General features: G+C 39.7%; 1 protein-coding gene across 1 annotated transcript in view; it reads right to left on the bottom strand.

Annotated features, from left to right (window-relative positions):
- The window catches only part of cdkal1 (CDK5 regulatory subunit associated protein 1-like 1), a 244794-nt gene that overhangs the window by 5319 nt on the left and 214065 nt on the right, over nt 1-25410 (bottom strand). The window contains exons 13-14 of the mRNA XM_067602097.1: nt 12945-13028; nt 9190-9354 (exon numbers count right to left, since the gene is read on the bottom strand). Of these exons, the coding sequence (XP_067458198.1) occupies nt 9190-9354; nt 12945-13028 (249 nt within the window). The remainder of the gene's footprint in view (nt 1-9189; nt 9355-12944; nt 13029-25410) is intronic.

Raw genomic sequence — 25410 nt, 5'->3', positions numbered from 1 at the left:
GAGGTCTAGCTGACATGTCCACATGTGCTTAATGTTAGGATCGCCGCACACAACACGTTGGACTCCCTGATGGCGAAACTGATACGCTCTTTTCTTGTTTTGCCAAAGATGCTTGAAAAACAATAAGGGTGCTCTCTGCACGGGGACTAAGTGGTAGCCATGTCAAGTCCCTGTCATAGTGCACGTGTTACTGCACCTGCCATTGAACTTCTTCATTGTAAAAATGTGATCATGATGAATTCAGGTATTTCTGTCAGGGGTTTCAATCCAATCCAATCACTCATCAGCAATAATACCTATATACTGGAGAAGTCACACTGTACGCTTTATAGCAGCTTTTAAAGTTGGCTCATTCAATAAAGGATGAATGAACTGGCAGAGAGAAAAAGTAACAAGTTTTTTCATAATTCACAACTTTTTATGAACTTCATGAATGACTGAATGAGCACAGTTGCATTTAAGCAGATAAACTACTATTTTCCTGATTACTTGAGGTAGTAAAGACACAATAAGAATATGTAATGGAAGCTGAGACAAAAGGAAAAGCAGGCTAAGAGCAAAGGACAGATGAAAGAGAAAAAAAGTTTATCAAAACCATTATCTCTATCTATGCTGACAAGCCGAGTATAGTGCCTTCTTCTCTATCCGTCTATTTATCTCTCTCTCTGCAGGTGTCTTTTGACAACGGGGTGCCGGGAGAAACATTGAATAGTACAGTCTGAAATCTATTACTAGTAGAGAGGATAAGTGAAAATCCAAGTGCCAGTAGGTGCATGTCAGCACAGTGGGAGAGAAGGGGAGACGATGGGGGGGAGCAGAGGGGAGAGAACTGGAAAACTGAGAAGAAATGAGTGAAGGAAGGACAGGAAGAAGAGTGGGAAGGAAAAGATAAAAGATGTGGCTTTCAGTGATAGTTCACGACCTGCTAATGTGCACGCTGAGTTTGTGCATATGTGTCTGTGAGAAAGAGTAAGAGAGTCGGCGTTTGTGAGTGAGTGTGTCTGTGTGTACATGTGTAGGCCTGTGGTGGATGATGTCGGTCTCTCTGCTCACAGAGGTAGAACAGAGCAAAATAAATCCTCCTGAAAATCATCTAACACTACACCAGGGGTCAAAGACTGGCTAGCACAGCTAGATGCTTTTTCCGTCAAGGTCTCTTCTCAAATGTCTCTCTGTCTCTTAGAAAAACTCTTGCTCCAATTCCACACATGCGTCGTTTAAAAACACATAAAATAAAAATCAGCCCGGGTGTCTGGTGCAGCCTCCGCCAACACACTGATGTATTCACACAAAGACACACACTGTGACACGCACAGCACATCACGAGAGCCAGAAAGCACAATACGCAGTGGTCACATTTCTCACATGATCCTCACCAGCTGCCACTGTCACTCTAGACACACAGAGACCATGGAGGTGGTGTGTGTGTGTGTGTGTGTGTGTGTGTGTGTGTGTGTGTGTGTGTATAAACAGATACTGTAACAGGCTCCTTAGTCACGGGTGATTTGACAAAGCCACAGTGACAATCACAATGAGCTGCAGTTGTATTTACAACTGGACAGGGAACAAGAGAGGAATTAAAAAGAGTGATTACAAGTAATATTTAACATTTCTGATACAAATAAAGGTCTTTACTAGAACTCTGATCACTGATTGGTACATAGAAAGAGGTTACAGCTATAAATATATTTATATACATATATATGTAGATATATGTGTGAGATAACCAGTATATTGCAGATTTAATTTTACATTATACACCAATACATTGAGTAAGATGCCATTTAAAGTTCTTTACCAACAAGGTAATGTGTCTCTGGTGATTAACTAGCAAGGTGTTTTCCTGAGCCCAGGATTAAAGGCTGCAGATCACATTTCTCTCAAGAAGACTGAATCAAGTTTAAGTTTAAGTGAGTAAAGACATCCTTTTAGCCTATTGCTGTGGATGTCATTAGCAATCACAGATAGGTGAAAAATGTTGCAAACAGGGATAGAAATCAGCACTGGCCAAGAAGAAGAAGAAGGAAGAAAGCCAGAGAGTACTTCTAGTCTAATCTGACAGACTATTTTAATAACAATGTGGCGTTACATTGTGGGTGTAAAGAGGGTGGCTGGTGTCAGCGCACCTTCGCAAGAAGAGACAATTCACAAACCAAAAGTTAAAAGGCGATTTTTCAGTGAGAAGTGGAGGACAGCTGGCAGTGGGGAGTAACGTAACTGGCTAGTTTTTGATGAGAGTAGTCAGTCGATGTTTTGCTCCCACTGTCGGCAACATGCTTCAGCCGGCAGCAAGACAAACAGCAGCTTTATTGTGGGAACTACATTTTATAATTGGTGGCCATCAAGGACCACAATGCCTACAAACGCTACAAGGAGGTGATCTGCACTGTATGTGTGTGTGTGTGTGTGTGTGTGTGGTAGATTGTTAAAGTTCTGAGCTTGTTAAAGTTCGATGTTAAAAGACTGTTAAAGTTCTGACTTAATGGATCTACAGTGTACTGCTATTTGAGTGTCTGTATTTTGTTTCTATGCATTTGTAGAGTGTGTGTGTTCGCACTTGCGTGTGTGTGTATGTGTGTGTGTGTGTGAGGGAGAGAGAATTAAAAATGGACAACCATAAGTGGATACATATTAAACTAATACTCTGTATTAATACTTTTTATGGGAAAAATGTGTATTAGTTGTTTTTTAAAGCAAGACAAATATTACACACAAGTTAGTTACACACAAAAGTGTGATTACAAAATGGTGGCTAGAGGAATTTAAGAAGAAAAAGTTCTTTCCCAACACTGAGTGCAAAGTATGACTGTCTCAACAGTCATTGGTGACTGGATGTGGGGATCATGTGAGGCTAGAGCTTCCTCCAGAACTTGAGCCTTCTATAGGATCTGTGGGCCTCATTAAGCCACACATCAGTGCAGATAGATGCCTAATAAGTGACCCCAATGACATATTTTGCTGTCATCTAACTCCTCTACTCATATGTCCAGCAAATTTCTACACAAGTTCTCACTCGAATAGGAGATAGGCCATTTATCTTGGATTCTGTATGCTGCTAAACCCCTTAACTTAATGATGTATGCGTAAGAGTGTAGCAAGACTGCTCTTGTCATCTAAAGTAGACCCTGACCTGTTGAAACTTTTTTAATAGGACTATACTCAAGAGGGATTCTCTTTTGTAAAGCATGGGATGTTCATAAAAAACATCTTATTTCTTAGTAAAATACTATTCCAATAACAAGAATTATTTCCCCTCAACTGCAGCTGTAGTTATGTTGCTTTGATCTTAAGGGGATGGTAAAATCAGAAATAAAATGCCAAGCCATGGTTGACTCATCTGCTCAAGAGCTGAAGAACTTTGCTTAGATGAGTTTGTTTACAAGATCTGTACTGGGGAAATTCTATTTTTGCAATAACATGGAAGAAAAAGCCAAAAAACACATAATTAAAAATGATTACTCAATGACTACACATTATTTTCTCCCTAACAATTCTTGGCTGAAAGCTTTGTTATTTACATCTTCCATCTGTGGTTCAAAAGCAAGTTCAGAGTAAGGGGCATTTAAAACCTTCTGACAAATATAACAGAATGCAGCAGTGTACTGCCATTTGACATGTTAGGTCTGAATACTGAAAATAGACATGACTGATATTTTGATAGCTTAACATTTATTCCTTTGTTACTGTGACTGGGTCTTCCAAGTATACACAAAAGCACGGGCCATGTAATACAATTTGACATGCTAAATGAAATACTTAAATAGCTACACCTGCTGTTTTGAAGGCAAGACAAATTATTTGCTACTAGAGTAAACAAAGTCATGCAAAGGCCAAGCAAAACCTTTTGACATTAAAAAGTTTAAAAATAGATTTTGAGAGGATTAACTGTATCATGGCCAGAAAAGACTAATCTTTGATATTTGTTCTATCCCCGACAAAACAGATGACAACATGTGTGCATAACGCAACATCAAAGCAACAATCCATAACAGTTGCATGTCAGCACAGAGCGGTTCAATTGTTTGAGGTGATATACAGATTTTTTTCTGTATGAGTGTTATGCTTGTGTGTGTCAATGTTTGTGTTGGGCGCGTGTGTGTGTTTTGTTATGATGACTGTGTGTGTGTGTACAGCCAGTGTCTCATATAGCCCGCGGCTAGTAAGTCTGCTAGGCACACCGGGGGGTGGTGTAGGTGGGGAACGCTGCGCATCAGTGTATGTGTGTGTATGTCTATGAATGTATATATACGTGTGTGTGTGTGTGTGTAAGCTTTGCCAGTGAACCTGTACTTTATGTTAGTGTGTGTTAATGTACTGTAAGCATTATGATGCAAAGTAACAGCAATCCCACCTACTCAGCCTGTACTACAATATGTATAGAGATGATTCTAAATTGACCACATCCATGCAATGTGTCTTTATATTTCCCTCTTGCTATCAATTCACACTAACACACACACACACACGCGCGCACACACACACATGCATGAACCATACATAGGTTGGTTGAACTGAACAGAGGAGCAAAAAGTAATCACAGGAAAGAAACAATCAAGCAAGACACATAAAAAAGCAGGGTTAATGTAAAGAATTGAAAAAAGAAACAAAAAGAAAGAACCACTATGAAATAAATAAACAAATAAATAAATAAAGAGAAAGAAAGACACGAGTAAGGCTGGGAAAACCAGGAAAATCAGCCCCGACGAAAAGGAAAAAGAGAGGCCAGCAAATTTAATATTCTGGTTGAGATTCATCCATTCACATCCATTTTTGTTATTCTGTCAAATTGTGGTCACGGAGGGACATTGTTCACTACCTGTTTTCATCCCTCCCTTTCTCTCTCTCTCGCTCTCTCCTTCTTTCCCAGCTCCTCTCCTTTTTTCCATTCTGTCTTTAATATGGACTGTCAATTTAGTGTCTTGTGGAAGGAGCGGAGACGTTTTCTCCTCTCTCTCCTATTCTCTCCGTCTCCTTGAGAAAGTATGCTGTGAAAAGAGCTGATTATTGGATGGCACTCAAGCTGCTTTTTTGTCTCCTGATCTCTCCGTCTACCTCGCTCTCTCTTTCATTCTTTGCTTCATTTTTTGGCTTCTCTCACACACCCCTCTCTTCTATCATTTAATTTTATCTGAGGATGAGGACTGGTGAAGATACTTTCTCTTTTTTCTTTCCTTCATCGTGCTGTTGAGTGCTTTCTCTGCTATTGTGTCCCACTAAAAGACTCATTACTGTCCTTCCCCTTCTGCAGAAAGTGCTGTTTCTGTGAATGAAGGCCTGACAGATGGGGAGAGCAGAGAGAGAGAGTGAGAGAGAGAGAGAGAGAGGAAGAGAGAGAACAAAGGAAGAGATGTCATCCATGTCAATAAAAGCAAATTTTTTAGCTACTCGCCTCTCTCTATAAAAACCTTGGTCTTCTTTCATGGAATGAAACGGCAAAAAGCATGTAATACCGCGAAAAGGAATGAGGGCGAGAGAAAGGCATGGGGGAAGGATGAAAAAAAAGAAAGAAAAACAAGGAGGGAGAGAAAGATGGGACATAAAAGAGGACAGAAACTGAGAAAGAAAAAAAAAATTTGCTACTGCTGGTAAGGGTGCATCCTCTATACTGTCTTGGGAGGGGGAAGCGACCATCGTACATCAGGAAGTCACAGCAGGTTGCCAGTTCATTACAGGGTGTCCACAAAAACAAACACATTCACATCTAGGGGCAGTTTATTGTCTTTAGTTCATCCGACCTGCGTATTTTTGGGCAAAGAAACCTAACTGAACACAGGAAAAACATCCCAACATCAAGGACATTCCTACATTGAGTCCCAAAACAAGGAATTTAATCCAATCAAGTGCCTGAAATCCGCCAATTAGAAGTAATGTCACCCTTGTTGGTAGTTACGCTCACCAATAACAATTGATAAGTACCTCTCTTTACATGGGGATGCAGCAGTTAATTTAGATCTTTCAATTAAACAATTAAACCTAAACCTCCAAGCAATATCTAATTAAACAAATCAGGAATTGCATGTTTGGGTTTGGCTCCTCTGCTTCATACGTTTGGCTTTAAAGATACCTTTTCTATACAAGACGCAGTACTCAGCACAACGTTCTTGGGCTGTACACGGACAAAGAGCAGAGTGCCTTTTGGATCGCTACTCATCCATCCATCCACAATTCCTATACCTGTCTATATATTCACACATCCATGCATCTATCCATCTGCTCCATCCATCAGTTGTGTGCATCTAAGCCATCATGTCTCACACCCATGCATCTATATCTATCTGGCCACTTTCAGATCCATCCATCCACAGTCAAGCTTTCATGTGCCACTCCTCCATAAGTCCATCTATCAATCCAGCCATACTGCTGCATTCCCACACACACACACACACACACACATCAGTATGGATGCTGGCTGGCATGCAATCATCTCTTTCTCCCTTTCTGAAATGACAGATCTCTCATTTTGTTCCTCTTTCGACAAATGGACATTACAGACCTTGGTGGGTTCCTCTGCCTTTCCAATCACCCACTTATCTTCCACTCTTTCCTTTTATCACTTTCTCTTACGACACTCCTCTGCATCTTAGATGAAATGACAGAGCTCAGAGTCTGTCCTTCTATCAGCTACCCAACTATCATGCACCTCATCACACAATCTCTCTCCTCCCGCTCCTTTATTCTTCTGTTTTTCTCTCGCTCTCTGCCAAAAGCCCGTAATTATAGACCCTGCTGTAAGACACGGGGGTGAGACTCTATCTGCCTTTCCCTAATCACTCATTCATCTCACACACACACACATTCAGCTCAGTGTGTGGTGGACTCACACTGAGACTCAGAAAATAGATGGTCTTCAAATATGTATAGGCCAGCCACCAGTGTGTGTTTGTGTGTGTGTGTGTGTGTGTGTGTGTGCGCGCGCTGGTGCATATCCTTAGATATGTGTGGATACATGGGTATGCTAGTGTGAGATTGTGCTGTATGCAAGTGTGTGCATGTGTATGTTCAATCAGGACCGTTCACTTCATAATAACAGTGGATACAGATATGGTTGTCAAGGACATCCCATGGACCGGAGGGCTCGTATGTACATAAGGGTGTGTGTAGCTTGCAGATACTGCTGTGTTTCCAAGCCATTAGGTCACTTATCTATTAGCACTGTGCTCCAGTAACACTCTGCTGTCATTAAGAGCCGACAATGCAGGTCGTAAGGACTCTGGATTACAGATCATCAGCGGCATCACTGGAGATCACTTAATATAACAATATGTTAATTGCCAATATGCCACGGACTGCAGAGACATGCATTAATGAATTTTTGCACATACAGATTCAACACTGTATCACAGCACACACATACTGATCCGCCAAATCAAAACTGCTGTTTGGTTAAGTATCTATTTTTCAGTCTGTTTGCCTCTGTTTGTACCCTCACCACCTCTAATACCCTCACATTGAAAACCACAAGCTTAGAGAGTGCAGCAGCTCCACTATCCTTGATTTTATTACTGTCAACTTTTGATGCTGTTGCTATGACTTCCATTGCTGGTCTTGTTTTATTGTCGTACTTTCAACCCAGCTCACCGCTGACTGCATCAATAGATATATAGACACATTTAGAGACATAGGGAATGGTAAAATTGGTAGCCAGAAATGTCTGGACAAGACCAGTCAGCTTATATGTCAGTGTGTAAGGAACAAGAAAAGTGTGTGTATAACAGTATGACAGAGCCAGTCTCTCTCACACAGTAAGTGTGACGTGTGTGTGTGTGTGTGAATCTGTGCGCAAGACGGTCTAGTCCTCACTGCTGAACTTTTTATTGCTGAGTGACGTGTCGCTTGGCTTGCTGTGAAATCTTTCTCTTTCTTCCTTTTTATCTCATTCTCTGCCATCCATTTCCCTCTCTCTCTCTGCTTGCCTTCCGCCTTCCTCTTCATCGGTGTGTCCCTCTCTCTCTCTCTCTCTCTCTCTCTCTCTCTCTCTCTCTGTCTTTCATGTCTCTGTCTCGCAGTAAAGGCTGATGGAGTGTGAAATTAGAAAGTGTATCATATTCTGCTCTGTGGCTCCATGTCCTGAGCTATAAGCTACAGCTAGTCAGAGTGAAAAATAACATGCAGTGAAACAGATACATTAACATGGTGTTTGTGTGCGTGGACATGTGTGTGTATGTGGTAGGGAGGAAGACAGAGGACAGTTTAGCCAGCTACAGCTTATCTTTAATTACTTATCTCACGCCTGATACTCTGGTGCTTTTTCACAAACTTCAGAAGCATGCGTGGATTAAGAATGTGGACACACACACACACACACACACACACACACACCTTCTTCATTGCTGACTGCAAAACATTTGAATAGCCTGTTGTAAGCACATTTTTTATAGTTTTGATTAGGTAAGACCACACAATGAGAGCTTGACATATTCTTCAAAAATCAATACAACCTATAGCTGTCTTTCTAAGTAATCTGTCTGTCTCTCTGCTCCTGAAAATTGCCCCATTACTCATGTAAGTGGGTGACTTGAGCATTGAGCATAAAGTTACATACAGTAACATCCAACTCAAGGTGGGTAACACCTGCGCTGGTAGCTGAAACATCTAACTCTTCCGGCTTGAAGAATGAAGTCATTAGCTGTTTCATTGAGGTCATGTGCTCACATAGCACGTCTGAAAGTACCAGATGCAGCAGGGTGGCACTGACCCAGAAACTAAGGTAAACAAGACCCAATGGGCATCATTTCAGTGAAAAATGCATCCTTCTTGGGGACTAGCCAAAAAAAGTTACCCAATGTGTCACTGCCTATGTTAACTATTAGTTTGACAGTAGATATATTTTCTTGGGCTTTTCTGATTCTGTGCTTGGAAATAAAATTAAGGTTTTTTTTTAAACTAAATTACTAAAAATGTGTACACTTTCAAGTATAAACTGTCTTTCTATCAGACCATGTACAGTATCTAGCTTTGTATTGGATCCTCTGAAAGTGGTAGATACACACCATTACAGAAAACATATGTAGTTAGTGTAAAACATGCTGTAAATGTTGTATGGGAAGTATTTTTAACCTGAGTACCTTAATTACCTTCAGCGCCGCAGCTATGATTGGGAGAAAACCATCTGTAATTCTGTGTCCATTCTATATCTATTCTATATCTGTATGCGTGTGTGTGTGTGTATATGAGTGTGTGCCTGTTTACCTGCATCAGGCCAGACACCTCTCCTTTCTGAAGTGGTGTAGCAATGGATGGAGTGAAAGGTTTACTGTCCTCCACTGGTTGGCCTTTCAGGAAGTGTTTTCCTGCCTCATAGATGTCCACTTCAATCATCTTCCCTTTGAACTCTGACCTCTTGGGTACAAGCACCTGCAAACAAGGAACAACACGTCATAACTGATGTCAGTGCAAATTTAAAAAAGGCATGATAAAGAAACACAATGAGCTTAATCGTTATTTAACATATAGCGTTACATTTGTTGTAGCAGTGATTGTAGAAATACACTAAAACAAATACTAAAGTTTTTGAGGTCATGACAAAAGCTACACAGTATGTATATTCAGTGACTGCATTTTGGTTCACAACAGTTGGGATCAACCCAACAACCAATTGCTTTGAATATACATATTTATACATTTAACTACAGAGACCAGGTAGGAAGAAAGAAACAGCCAACCTCTGAGACTGTACCAAGACAGACTGGCAGACCTTTATAACCATCCACTGAACTATAAAACCAACCTTCTACATGTTTCTCCACATCTGTCAATTACATTTTCAATTAACCACTGCTGAAAATTGTTTTCCCCAATGCTCCCCCACATTGTTATTTAGCTAGTCCCTGCCTGCTTAAAAAAAAACACAAGGCTGAGCATTTTCGATTCCATTTATGGAAGCCCTCGAGGTCAAAAACTACGGCAACAGCTGTGAGATAAACCAGTGGGATTTGCTGGTTTGTCTTATTATTTCACCATGGCAACTATAAATCTGGGCTGATCACAGCAGGAAGGAAAAGAAAACAAAGAGTTATAATTATGGCTTAGTGTGAAATGGAATTTGTTCTTAATGACTTACCCCTGTAAATAAAGATCATATGCAAATGCTTCTCCTTTCAAAACCCATTTCAAACTAACCACAAAGTTAACAGATTGACAATTATGTATGCTGTATGGTTTGCTTTCAGATTCAACCTCTCTTTGGTAAAAATTTGCAGTATGACTGGAATTAAGCAATCAGGATAATTTACGGGCTTAAAACTGCAGTCATAAGAGCTTGTATAAATTATAATCACAACTAGTGTGGGTTTTTTCTTTGTAAAAATATTCCATGGTTGATTCTATTTTCCAAGAGGAAGAAAAAGGCTCCCTGTATATAAGTGATCACCCTTTTATTTGAAAAGTGAAGTTATTCTTTCTGACATGAACCCAGCGAACTATCTGACACTACACTGACCCTTCCCTTTAAGTTAAATTATAAGACAAGAGTAAAGATAATGTCTAATACGTTAATAATAATTATGTAATTTATCGATTCCTCTAAATTGTCTTTTTCCGTGTCTCTTTCCACAGTCGGATCAGAGGCCAGGATCAGCAGCAAAACAGCAACCCTCGACTTGCTGAGGATTCAATGTCTTGCACAAGTACCCTTCAGCAGGGAGACTGCGTGCTGACTCAGATCATCTGGTGGTCTGTCTAACCATTACACGACTCTGCAGGGCTACGCTTCTGACTGGGCAGGAAAGAATAACTGAACTGACCTAGTGGAGGGAGTGTTACTGCTGTGTTGGCGGGGGTAAGCTTGTCTCAGTGTTAATCTGTCAGTCTTTATCCAGCTGGTGGAATATGATAGGAGATGGAGAGCGGACCAGACAGACACACAGCCAGAGCCACACCTGCCTAATCAACACACCTGCTGCTCGACACTCTGACCACTGCGAGCGAGCGTGTATGTGTGTGTGCGAGTAACCAGCAACCGGGCTGGGAGCAGAGAGGTAAAACAGCAGGGTGGTGGGGGAGGTAGGGATATGTGTGTGTGTGTGTGTGTGTGTGTGTGTGTGTGTGTAGGTGAGGGTCATTTGAGGCCCATTACAGGGTGATTAAATGATGAAAGAGCATGTCCAATTTCATCGGAAACCACCCCCTCCAACTTCCTCACTCACCCACTTACGGATACACACTCACACACGCACACACACACACACACGCACGCACACGCATGCACGCACACAGGTGGGTTGGGTGCCTATTATACCCGCCAGGATAGATATCCATCTGATGTTGTAAAAGTGAAACTAGGCCATTTGTTCACACTTACACCTCTCTCTACCTTATTCCCCACTTCTCTTCACACACACACACACACACACACACAACCCCTCTCAACCTCCTTCTGTCATTTTCTTCGCTCCTGCTACTCTTTTCACTTCTTGCCTGACCCTTGACTTTCCCATTTTTTCTCCCTCAACTGAACTCCCCCAAAACCATCCGCTCCTCCCGACTGAACTGTCCTACGTTTTGCTTTAATCTCCAGTTTATCGTTTGTTGCCCTTCCCTCACACTTTTCATCAATTGTACATCCCTCAACCAGAGCGATGTACGATTACATTTAAGCTTAAAGTTTCACATGTGATTACATTATAGCGCTAAAAGAAGGATGACAGCAGGTTCTTAAAATTCAACTTACACAGCGAGTCAGACAGAGTGTATGCAACCACATGTGTATGTACTGTATGTGTCTGTGTGTCCCGTGGGTGTAGACATATATCCCTTGGAGGGACAGATTGAGGAACATATTGGTACATAGTTTTTTCATGTTCTTTTTTTCAAGTCAGAGTGTGATTTAGGAGTACATGTCAAATATTTAATGTCCAAAAAGAAAAAAATAAATAAATAGGGGGGTGCGTGGGAGAGGCGGTGGGGGAAAACATCAAACATGTCAACGTGCTTTCCTCTTGAGAACAGTCAACTGACACACATGGCATATATGCCTGCATATGCACAAATGCACACACATGAATGAACACGCACTCGCACTGCACACACATGAACCGAGTGACACTTGTAACTTAAGTTTATAGCCTGCAGAAGGAGGTGCAAAGGAGGAGGAGAGGAGGGGAGGAGAGGAAAGTGGAAGGGAGGAAAAATTATTACCATCCCCTGCCCTCGCCGATAATAAAAAGCATAACTTCAAACATGTTTCTGATGATGGTTAAAGCAGGAGGAAATTGATTTATTTGAAGATGTTTTAAAGTGAATTTTTCACAGGTTGAGAGAAGGTCTTTGAAGACATGCGATGTGAACAGCTGTGTGTGTGTGAATTGGATGGAATGTTCATGTCTTTAGGGCTGACCTTAATGTTAGTACAGTAAAAAAAAAAAAAAAAAAAAAAAAAAAAAAAAAAAGAAGCAAAAAGTACTGCCGCTATCAGCCGCCAAATGCTCTCATGACCACCGCAGGGTGTGTGTGTGTGTGTGTGTATTTGTGAGTATGTGTGATATTGCAGCTAACCTACTTTATTCAATACAAGCTTAATCTTCTGACACCTGCTGTGAGTACTCTTGTGACATGCGGAGCAAAGCTTCTGATCTGATTTACTAAGTGGGAAAATGAGGAAGAGTTATATTAGATTCACATATGAAAAAATATTCATCAAATGCAGATTAATTTACTGCTTTTTCACTGAATATTTACGACGGTGGATAGAGTGTGTGGGCCAACTGAACCATTTTAGGATTCATCCAATGCAAGTTCAACAAACCTTGCTAAGTAAATATCAATGGAACATTACCATTACCTGTAATGCTGCACTGTTCTGTACTGAAGTGTTTTTATTAAGATAGTTTAAATATATTGAATATATTATTAGTAGATTTTGAATTGCTGTGGTGAATAATTCTGGTGATCTGTGAATGTACTGAGGCAAATAGACACTCTTCTAAGTATTTTCACAAACATCTTACCTGTTCATAGAACTTGTTATGAGCCACGTAGTATTGGGCATCAAATGACTCCTCAGTCACCAACACATGTTGCCTCTCCCCAACCTATCCGGAGTGAGAGAAAGAGAGAGAGAAACAATATGAAGCTGTATTTTATATAAGCCACTTGTTCGTTAACAATTCAAACAACAAACTTTCATGCAGCATTTGTGTAAACATGTTGTCACGTCTATATTTGGCCACCTGTGAGTATGTGCATGACTGCAGCCGTATGCTGGCCGTAACCTAAGCAAAACAACAGGATTAATATGCCTGGAAATCATCTATGACTGTCCTCCTCTATCTCCTCTCTACTTTCTGTCTCCGCATCTCTTTCTGGTTCATTCTGATTACATCCATCAAAAGTCGATTTCCTTTTCTCGCAATAGATGTGCTTTTGTGACAGGAAGGGTACAGATTAACTTAAAACCAACTGACAGAGTGGATAGTAATTTGCAGTTTTGTGTAATTTGTGAGATTTCACCTTTTTTTTTTCCTTAAGATATTCTTGACAGCAAAAAAGGATTCACGTTGCAAATTTTGTAAATGTATTTTCCAAATTAGAGGAACCCCTCTTAAAACCAAATATTAAAAGGGTCAAATTTATCTGTCCCCTTTCTTCTATTACTCTGCAAGAAAATTGTCAGAAAAGAGGGTTATTTACTTTACTGTATTTACAGCTGATAGAACTACACTATTTTGGTGTCTGGTTTTGTTGCATATTGTAACAGATACACTAACCGCATCTGCTGACACACATTTACTGATGTGATTCACCATACAAAACCACTTGAGAAATTATTATCTTAGTTAATGTACAGTAAATATTACATATCCAAGCACTGGCTATGGGTTTACCCCTTTTGTTCTACAGGCTGTGTTTAAGGGCTGTTTATTTTAATTCAAACCCAGACAAGCTGCCTTGGTCATACAGTATTGCTTCTGTTCATCAAGATCTCAGTTCAATCAAACTTTTGCTCTTTCATGTTTTTTTTTTTTTTTCATGTTTCCTGTTAGTGCAGTTCGCCATTTAATTACAATCTCAAGGTTCCCAAGCCACTTATGTTTCGGCACTTTGGCTGAGAGGATAGTGAGCACTATTCAAGTCAGGCCTTTACAAAAAATAAAAACTGAATAAAAAGGAAAAAAAAATACAAGGCTGTTGAGGATACAATTCAAATGCTTCAGCAAACAGTCTATTCAGGACATCAGAAAATCAAATACTACAACAAGGCCTCCCAATCAAATTAGTATGGGACATAATGACAGAAAGCACATTTTTGTTGAAGAATGTTGTTGACTCAAAGGAGCAGAAAGAAGCAAAGAGAAGGACAACTTTATTAAAAGTACTGCAGCCATGAATAAAATCACTTTAGGATAGACTTAGACAGACTTGGACTTTTCTCACTTGGTCCCAATGGACGGGTATCTTAATCAATTTTTGACAAATATTTAATTGTGGTTCATGGTTGGATCCACGCATCTCAGATAAGAGATGCACCCAGAAGATGCATTCTGGCCAATCACAGGAACTGCTGAGTTCTGGGCAGGGGGGGGCAGAGTAAGTCCCTTGCTGTCCATGAACAGGCGGGTTCAACTCTTGAATGCTGTTACTTTTATATCAAAATTGTTAGTCTTATAAGAACTGCATGATTTATAATGTTGCCTTTTGGATTATATCTTCAGCATTTTTAGAGTGAAACAAGCAGAATGGTTCTAAACATTATGATAGTGTTATCAAAGATGATGGAATTGTGTTAGTGGTACACTTCCTGGCTTAAAGGCAGTGAAACAAAAGTATAACTAAAGCAGACACATATTGTTATATACACATACATACTAACGTGTGTGTGTGTGTGTGTTCTGGTAAATGTCTGTGAGTGTCTGTATGTCACTGGGGCATGACATGTTGTGCAACAAGTCTTGGTTCTCCTTGTTGGTGGTGGTGATGACTTGCAAGTTTCCTGGTGCTCTTATGCTGGTTTACCAGGGGATTTTCTTCAGTTCTTTGATAGTTTATTTGAGTCCCAAAAATGAGAGTTCACAGTAAGATTAAAGCTGGCCCCAGCTAGTCTCGATGGGTGACTGATTCCTAGAGGTGAGTTATGATAGGGAATGGTGGGGGGATGTTTTAAATTGTGCTATCAGCTCACACTGGGGTGTGATTTGGCCTTTCCGAGTTGCTGGCTCTTGAGCAGCTTGAAGGGTCAAAGGTGGCAGGGTCAGTGGTCTGGTTTAAGGCCAATTCATGTTTTCTGCGTCCACTTGGCCGCGAGGGCCTGCGTTGGTCTGTGTGACGTAAATTTAGTCATCCGCTCATGTCCATGCAGACCAATATTTGAGACTGTGCCGACTGTACGCATTGCAAGTGCGCCAACTGCACATGTGCTAGAAAAGCAAACAGGGATGCCTGTTTCATCTACTGTATGTATGCACTGTATTCCTATTCTCACTAAGCTGTCACTTCTTTTTTTTTACTTTTTCTTGTTCTGCAACATACAGGAACTCCTCAGCTGCATTTAGACTGAAAACAGCCCTGTGTAAAACGATACATGGGGCTGTGCTGGTGTGGGTGTGTTGTTTAAAGTGCCGGTGAGACAATGAAATACGATCCAGCAAGTCCGGTAGGAGTAACAGATTATTGTGTTCAAAGGCTTATCAGAAAATCACTGCACAGCGGTTTGCAATATGCACAGACTGGATTTTACAACTCTGGAAAGTTAGCATGCTGCAACCCTGTTTACTAGTGCACACATGTGGAACACGTCTGTGTCTGTGGGAACCCCAAGAGTACATATGGAACCACATGCATGTCCTAGGTCTCTGTGCAAGTCCACAGCTGTCCACTGATAGGGAAACCATTGGTCTTTTAGTGGCCATGCGGGAGATGAGGGATTATCTGATCCTTTCTGTTTGCAGAATGTTGTGTAGATGGTCTTGTTGAGTGAGTTTATAAATTTCACTGTTATGTTATTGGCCAGCATTCCTGGGGGGTTGAAGAAAGAGCTGGTCCTGTTGCTTGAGGGTTTGTACTGTCTGCATTCGAAATATGAGGGGACTTTCCCCAACACCAGCAATTTTGACAGTACAGCAGTGCATAAATCACTTGAGTTCTAAATCTCAGCAACATAGACTGTAGTTGAAAATGTTGGGAACAGAGTGTCTGGTCAGTATTTGCATTTTAACGCTGTTAGTGATGAGCCCTGTACTGTAAAACAGTGCTGACTGATCATTTCCTTAGCAATATGTCACAGCCTTAGAAGTCATGGCTCTGACACATTGCTCAAGGTGTTCATTTTTGCAGACGCCCATCTTCTGTGCTCGCTTCTTCCCTCCTTCCCCACCTTATCCTTTTTTGCTTCCATCCCTCTCTATCTCTGGGCATTCTCTTTGTTGTTCATACCACTCTCCCTCGCATCCTTCTCTCCTCTCTTTTTTTACTGATTTTTCTGTGTGTGCGTTCCAACACAGACAGCACCTGCACAGGCATGCTGACAGACTTAAAAAGAGACCAAATAAATCACTGTTTCCTGCAAACAGAGCAATTTTCTGAAAAAAAAAAAAAAAACGGTGGAAAAAATATCCTTTGAACATTATTACTGGATGGCGAACGTTTAGATTTGGGCCTTTTCTTTGCTCCTTTGGATTGAAGACAGATGTATTTGCTATGTGAGCCTTTAAATCTTAAGAACATGAAACAGAGACTTTATTTTCAGTGTTGTATATAAATTTATGGAAAAAATGTGAGACCTTTGTCTTAACACTTAAAATAAAATTTGCTTGTATGTTAACATTTCATCATTTTGTTAACCATCACCATGTCTGGGTGAATGGCCATATTTTAAACCTATGTATTATGTATTATTATAGTTGTATATAAACTAGTTTCCCAGTGACAGATGCATCACTGAATGCATCATTGAAGAAGAAAAAATAAAACATCTGTTCACACATCCTCAAATTTAGTCCTACACCAGAGAGGCAGAGCAGTTCTTTCCTAAATTGGAAGGGTTGCCAGCCTGACTTATTTCACTCTGTGCAAGAGAAAAGTCCACCACACCAAAGCCTCTTGAGGGTTTCATTTAGTTTTCAGTCTTATGCCATGTCAACGCAGGAGACATAGTGCAAGCAGCATGTTAGCAGAGTAAAAATTTGCTTCAGTTCTTGTGTATACGACTGAAAAATGCATCTTAAATGCTTTCTGTGTAGGCACAGCATTACACTATAGACCGGAGGAGATAAACTAGAATGAACTAGAAGTGTATGTTATGAATTTGTATGGATCTGCCTGCCTTAATAATACCTAGGGAGAACAATAATCTGGGATTAAGGTATATCATAATATGTTGATTGAACTGTGAATAAGGGGATGATCATGCATGAACACACCCCAGCATAGACAAGGGGAACATTGGAAAATGTAGTGATTTCAGTAAATAAAAAGTTGAGTTGAGTTGAGCTGCATACACCTCTGTCTGTATGTGTATTTGTACGCAGTATATGTGTTGGTATTTGCCTGCTTGGCTGCTTGTCTTTCCTTGCATATTTGTGTATTTGAGAGTCTGCATTTAGATTTGTATTTACTCCCATCTGTTGAAAAACAGAATACCAAATAAGGCGTGCACAGTGAGTTATGCATTTACATCACCATCCAGAGAATAGCATCCCATGATAAACAGCAGATCCACAACAGATTTGTGGGATCATGAGTTTAATTGATAATTAATCCACATCATAACAAGGATAATGAGAGAAGCTTGGCTTTGAATTGTAATCAATGTTTTCCATCTGCATCATAAATAAAGGAGCAATTCACTCAAACATCATCTAAAATCTCTTGCTGCATCTGTGGCCTTTTTTTTACCATGCAAGTGGATTATGTTTCTAACCAGAGTGAAAAGCAGCCAGACTGTTGCATTGGGGCTAACAGTCAGTGTCAAAGAACACAAACAACAAATAAAAACAAAACATACGACCATTAAAGCGAAAAAAAATGTGACAATACTGAACAAGCAAGACAGGAATAGTAGTATATAATTTAGAGAAAAGTCATATTGACTTTGCATGTTTTTCAGCACAACTGAGGTCTTAATACAAGGGCAGCCGAATTTAAACCCGCTTAGTGCCAAGCAAACAGCATGTGTTTACAGTGAGGATACACTGGATAATCTTAATTATTTAAACCTATTCTGAAAATTCATCCCATCACATGCTCAATCTCTTTAAATTCACGATACATTATCAGGTAAGGATGGAATTTTCCACACAAGAAATACAACTTACAGTAATATATTATAAAGACATTCATTTTTGCATGGATCTATATGACTCTAAGTCAATGATGTCACACACATGGATGTACAGTGTGACAACCATCAAAGCAGCGAGCCAAATTCTCTTGTCAACTTCTGTGTGATCTGAATTGTACTTGACTCTCTTTGGTTATTGGTATTCTCAGATCTTGCTATAAATCACCACACACTTCATGATTTTTTTTCCCTCAAAAAACAATTTGCTTCAACCAGTTTGAATTCATTTAACTTTTAAATTTTTAAATTCAGTCCTTACATGACGAGTCCCAGCCATGACTTTGGAGGTCAAAACTGACTTTCTGTTTTGCGAACAGTGTTGGATGCCGCTACACTGCGACTATTTTGCCAATCAACAACAAAGTTTGTGTGTGTGTGTTTAGATTGCATTCTATTGGATGGTGTGGTATGTTTCTGAAAAACTTTTTTTTTTGCCCCCAACCAGTTTTCTCCTTTTTCATCATTCGTAAAATTTACCACAGTGTTTGACCAATACAAAGTTGTAAGTAAACCGAACCCCCCACTGTTAAGCAGTGGCTTACAGGCTTATGCAACACCAAAGCATTACTCTCTCTCTCTTACTGACCCACTCAATTTTATTTCTTCATTCATCTGTTGAACTCATAATCCACCCCTATCTTCCCTGTACACACACACTCTCACACTCTACTGTATTACACAAACATGCTTATGCACATACAAACACAGGATGGTGGAATTTGATATGCCGTCTTGCTCACAAACCTTGCCAAATTATCACATACATACAAATCACCAGCACACACACATACAACACATACAAATCAGCTGTTACACACAAACACGCAGAGCTTTCTGTGGCCCCATGTAGAAAGAGATTTTTGTTTTGTTGCCTGCTAAACAATCATTGCGGGGAGTGATTTAACAGGGCTAAAGAGAGATGCTCTGATGTTTTGGAGGTTCTCTTTGAATGAGCTGCTTGAAAGAGGAAAAAAAACACCCCTGTTGGTTTGGGTATTTTGTTATACCCTCAAAGTCAAAACCAAAGTAGGAGAGACTAACTTTTTGGTGTTTGCCACAAAGACTGAGGGGATTAAGGGTGGCTTTGGTTAAATGCCTGTGAAAACAAATGTAAAATCAACACATATCAAAGTTATACAAATGAACTGGTTGGAAACAGGCCTAAACATGAAAACTTTCCACAAAGTGATGAGAGAGAAGACAGAGAAGTAGACATATATGATGACAGAAGGAGGGATAGATGGAAGTAAGGACGCTTAAAAAAAAAAAAAATAAAAAAAAAAAAAAATGAAAAAGAAGGGAAACACTGTCATGTATTCTTTAAATGTCAGTATTGTCTCTCAATTAGGTGTGTAACGGTTCTGAAACCAACACCAAAAACATAACAACTCACACAACCCCCGTGATATGACTTGTTTCACTAACAGAATTTCATCCATTTGGTGCAATAACATTTGGAAAGCCTAGAGGAGCTGAACAATTAAATTATTTTATTTCTAGTTAGCAGAGGGCTAACCGGAAGTTAGTCGGCTCGGCTGGCAAAGTCTCTGGTACTGATTACCATAATTACCGCTAATGCATTAACAAAAAATTTACAGAGCAAATGGAAGCAGATCAGAAAACAAGGAGGATTCGTACTAAAATATGAGCAAATACACTTATCAAACGGAGGGAATTAGAAATAAAGGCCTCTCTCTAATATAAGTCTGCTTCCAATAAAGGCCTGGTACCCTCTGCAGTTGAGGTAAATACTATTACCATAGTGGTATAATAAATTACCACTATTTGAGGAAATATGGTAATTTTGTTTACTTAGTTAATATGTAGACTGGTCTTTTTTCCCTGTTGTTTCTTATTAACCCCCCCACCCCACCACCGTCACCAAAAAAAAGAAGAAAAAAGACCAAACCGAACCGTGGCTCAAAAATCACATCTAGTTTCCTCTTTTTCTAGAGGTATATCAGCTGGAGGTACTTTTCTCAGTTGATAAACTGACTCCTTATCTGTCTGTTCATGCACTATACCCACCTGTCTTTAACAATACGTTCAAATATCTAACTGCCCAATGCTTTCAGTGCAAAGTGCAATCGTATCAGGTTTACATTCTAAAATGTGAGATGAAAAAGGCACTTTTGCAGCCAGGAGACTGACTCACTATTTATCTGTTTGCGCTAAAGAAAGGAAAGTTAGTTAACCACAGCTGCTGAGTTTACAATCTGATATGGCTGGCTCCGACAACTTATGATGTCAAATTATAGTGATGTTTGAATTATTGGTGACCACTTGAAATTTTGATAACATAAAAACTGCTATGATTAAGAACAATTCATGAGGTCAGCTTAATCTTAAGTACTCAAAATGTTGATTACACATGGGTAAATTAAAGAGTACAAAGCAGAGGCAATGGTGCAATTAATGGCTTTAAGCTTTGTAGAACGAACCACACATCGAGTCAAACAAGGAGTTAGAAATTTCAGTGGTAAACGGTGGGGGAAAAAAAAGGGAAGTTTGCGCGTCCTTCAACTTTGACCAGAACTATAAACAAACACTCCTTCCAGTTAGACAAGTGGTGTATGGAGCCTTTGAAAGACACATGGCATCTTTATGTAAATACCTGAGATAAGTGTAGTGGGTGTGCGCCTCGATTTGTGTGTTTGAGAGAAGCAAAGAGAGAGAAATTATTAAAACAGTGTGTTTGTTTATGGCTAATCAAGCTAGAATTCCTCCACCTACCTGAAACAAATGTAAAAGAGTGAATGCTCAGGTACACATGTAGCTACTCTGTACCGGCAAAAACGGAAACATGTGAAGATACAGTCTCTAACACAGTACAATATAAAGTACTTACAGTAGTTTCAAGGAACTTCCACTCTGTATAACTCACTTAGCAGAAAAGAAAATGCCTTGAACTTTCTAGGGTCCTTTAATAGCACAATTTACATTAGCATCGCAAGTTTTCAAGGTTTTACTGTTTTGGTGAATACGGACATTAGAAACACAGAAATGTCCAAGGTGTTGTTTTGTCATACTTCAACTAATGCTTGGGACCTGAAGAATTTACAGTATCAGCAACCAAAAAGATTATGTTACACAATTGGAAAAGAGAAATCAACAATTCTTTGTGTCCTCACACAAGTTTTACAGTACTTTAACTTATATTGATCAGAACCTTGAAAGCACAATTTTTATACCTCATTCCTCTATGATTTCTGAGTAAATAAGAACCTTGATCTTACAGAGAAACTGCCATGCTGTAAAAAATTTGAGGGAAAACAATTTTTGACTAGTTTTCTACTCCATGAACCCTCAAACCACTCAGTGAATAGCAATACATCAATGATCCAGTTATAATCAGTGTAAAATATTAAATCCTTGGCAGTTACAAGAAGCTAGGATCACAGAGAGGAGCAGTGGGACATAGCTGAATTCTCACTCTTTCAGACAACTGAGACACCATGAAATTAACAGTGTGTGGGAGATTTAGAATAGAGGAATGAAGGACAGAGAGGAGACTCATAATGATGGAGTGACAGAAGAAGATGAATGAGGTAGAATATCTGGCTTCAATTCAGCCTTGTTTCTAGGGGGATATGTGTGTGTGTGTGTGTGTGTGTGTGTGTGTGTGTGTGTGTGTGTGTGAGAGAGAGAGAGAGAGAGAGAGATTTGGTCATTTTCATAAGGTCTATGTGCACGGGTGTCCTTTATTATGCTAATAAAGTTATGGTTTTGGCTGCCTTGCATAATATCCTTCCTTCCTCTTGGGTTCTCTCTCTCTCTCTCTTTCTCTCTCTCGCCCTCTCACACACACAGAGCAATATGAAAACAGAGATGAAGCTCTACACCTACAGAGAAAGACACAGACACACAGCTATACCGAGCTTCTCTGTAAGCTAGTTTAATAACAATTACCCTGATGTACCTTCTCAAATACACAGTTGGCTGAAGCTTCACAAGCAGTATGTGTATCTGGAGGCGATACACCAAACTCCTAATGCTCTCTTGGCTCTTGTATCCACCCCTGCCCCCTCTCTCTGGTGAAGTGTGAGAGGTTTATGCCAGAACAGAACGCAGTGCACCTGCATCAAATCTACAACCTTCCTCCAGGTCCTATGTAGCCTCTCCAAAGCTCACCAGACTAGCTCTCACACACACGCATGCATGCAGGCAGGCACGCACACACACACACACACACACAGAACATCAAAATAAAAATACATATATGGTTACACTTAACCAATATGTAACTTTTCTGCATTAAAGTGTCTAAAAACAATTAGACCTATGTGATATATTTTGTTTTTATTTTTTTAGTTGTGTACTTACATTATGCCAAATTTGCGTAATTTTAATCAAGGTCTGTTTCATTTGGTCAGTGGCGTCATATCCACTCTACACCATCTCTACGCCGACGGGTTGTGGTTGTCTGCCAGAAGTTCTGTCATAAATTGACTTTTTATCCCGTTTTAAGCCACATTTTTACGATATACTTTTTAGAGCTTGATTGTTTTTAACCAGATGAAGGAATTTAGTCATCAGATTTCTGAATCTTAAGTTATCAGAGAAACAAGCTGAGCAAACGTTAGCAGCTGCTCGGCTTGCAGCAGCCTCGGGTGTTTCAGTTTAACAAGTGACCGTGTTGACTGGAGACTTTCGGCCGGATGTGTCCGCGTCATACTGAAAAGCTACATCACAACTTTTCTTAAAAATGAGCCGGTTAGTTACCAGTTAATGGGTGCCGGTCCATTGAAAGCAAAATTAAAACTGACGAAACTGACATCCATACTCAGCGGTATTTTCAGCAGATAACTTCAAAGATGTGTTTTGGGGACCTCAGAGACCTGTATTAACTTGTTGAAAAGGAATATAATATGTGACCTTTGACATGGTCACTCGTTAAATCGAAACACCTGACGTCCCCATCCACTGAACAGCATCAGATAAACACTGATTTTTAACATGAAATTGCTTTATTCTGTGTTTCACTGGGTCCATTTGTTTTCTTCTGTCTTTGGTTATTGTTTCGATTGGGAGACCCCTAGCAGCAGAAAATTACATATTGTATATTTAAATAAGGGTGTGCTACTGATTCTAAGAATGCACAAGTAATAAATTAAACAAGAGGAATGAAACAAAAAGGACAGAAAAAAGATTAAGGTTAGCAAGCAGTGATAGCAAGTGTGCAAACGAGTATAAGAAGTAACAGGAAAAATGTATGAACCTATCCACTTCACTTGTGATATATGAAACATAGACCGCAAACAACACCTTTCAGTGTTACCTTTACACATACTCTGTTACAACAGACAATACAGGCTTTCTGAGAACAAAAAAAAATGTACAAAGCAGTGTGCTTAATTCTCATGAATGCATGAGGTCACAAAATGTACCGAGTCCAACAAGGACTTCCAAGAAGTTTATTCGAAATTGGAAGAACAAAATATTAAACATGCAAACATTAATATAACACTGATGCAGCAATAGGCAACTAGAGAGGTCTCAACTTTTGTTTGCACAAGCTTTTCTCACAATGTTGATGCAAGTTTGGTCTTCAGTGCCAGATCTTACAACCGATTCTAAAACATGATCTCATGATCCTCCTAAATATGTTGACAAACCTTCCTCCAAAATGGACAATAACTCCTCTACCTCAGCCTAACACAGAAGATTTGACTGCATTTGATTTGCAGCTCTTAAAAGGTCTTACATTTATTTAAAATAACTCTATTAAGGTCTTTAGACATATCATAATTAAATTTCCTCACTATAATCCACAGACCTAGTAGTGATCAAATTAAGAGAGTACTATTTTCAACCCAGAGTACATACACCAACTGGCTATCTCTAAAACATTGGAAATCCCAAATAACATTTACTGCTGTAACTTTTATGTGTTAAATCATGGATGCAATTCCAACACTATTCAATCAATATGTAAAGACCCCTAACCTAAAGCTGAGCATCGGTACATGTACTAGACTGTGTATAGATGGATAGATGTATAAGGCTATAGATATACGATAGATCACAGCAGCACAGAAAACAATTTGTTTAGAAAACAAAAGGAATACAAAGAGGGACAGAGGCAAGACTACTAGCGTGAAAGAGAAACTATGCAGTAGCACAGGGCGAATGAATGATGAGTTGTTACATAAAGCTGATTTATCTATTTCCATTTTTGTAACACAGGCCTAAAGATCATCATGTTTTGCGGCAATGTGCTCTGCTTCTCCTTGAGAATACATAACTACTACACAAAACATACTGTACGCTGGCACGGTAACACAAAAAAACACATCAATACACACAACCACACTTGATTGCCTCATCAATTTCATCTAACCAACAGAAAAGACAGTCGAGTCTGCCACCAGTGTGACAGATCTAGTTTGTCAGAGGAGACAGATAGATGTCTTACACACACACACATACACATACGCACACACATACACACAGGCCTGTCACAGTAGCCCGTAGGCTGTTTGGTGTCTCACATGCTGGAATGAATCACATCAAAATAGAGACATGGCAGAAAACACAGCATGAACACCTCAGAAACATCAGTTACTAAAATGCATGATATCACACACAGAAACAAATAAACAATCACACAACACCAAAAAACTTACACGTGTGAAAAATTATGCCTTAAAGCGAAGATTAGAAAGTGTCGTATTGTAGATAATGTATTTGGACAGAATATCGTCGAGGAGTGTCAACGGTATCAGGTCTGTAGGTGGACCTGTGCTGAATAGGGGTGGGATCTGTCACAGTGGCTTCTACATGTTCTGAGTTTTAACTCTTCCTTTAATATTTTAAGTTCCCTTTCATCAAAACTAATTACAGACTTTGTAAATACCGACTTAGTAGAGATTTTACCTTGCCAAAGTCTTTTTTTACCATTGATACATTGACTCCAGATACAATACCATCCCATAGAACATGCCTGGTCAAAAATTAAAACCAAAAACAAACAATGAAAATGCTATATGTATTTATGTCTCTTCTGATTAAAGGAGATATTGCAGATCTCACCTCCTGATGGACCATGTAACTAATGGTCTTTGGCCTAAACCAGTTCTTCTTCTCATATCATGTTTTGTACTATGAAGGTAACCATGTATTTCCCTCCTCTGCTGGTT

The sequence above is a fragment of the Thunnus thynnus genome, chromosome 10 (genome assembly GCF_963924715.1).
Source record: "Thunnus thynnus chromosome 10, fThuThy2.1, whole genome shotgun sequence".
Lineage (NCBI taxonomy): Eukaryota > Metazoa > Chordata > Actinopteri > Scombriformes > Scombridae > Thunnus > Thunnus thynnus.
This window is presented reverse-complemented; position numbering and strand designations above follow the sequence as displayed.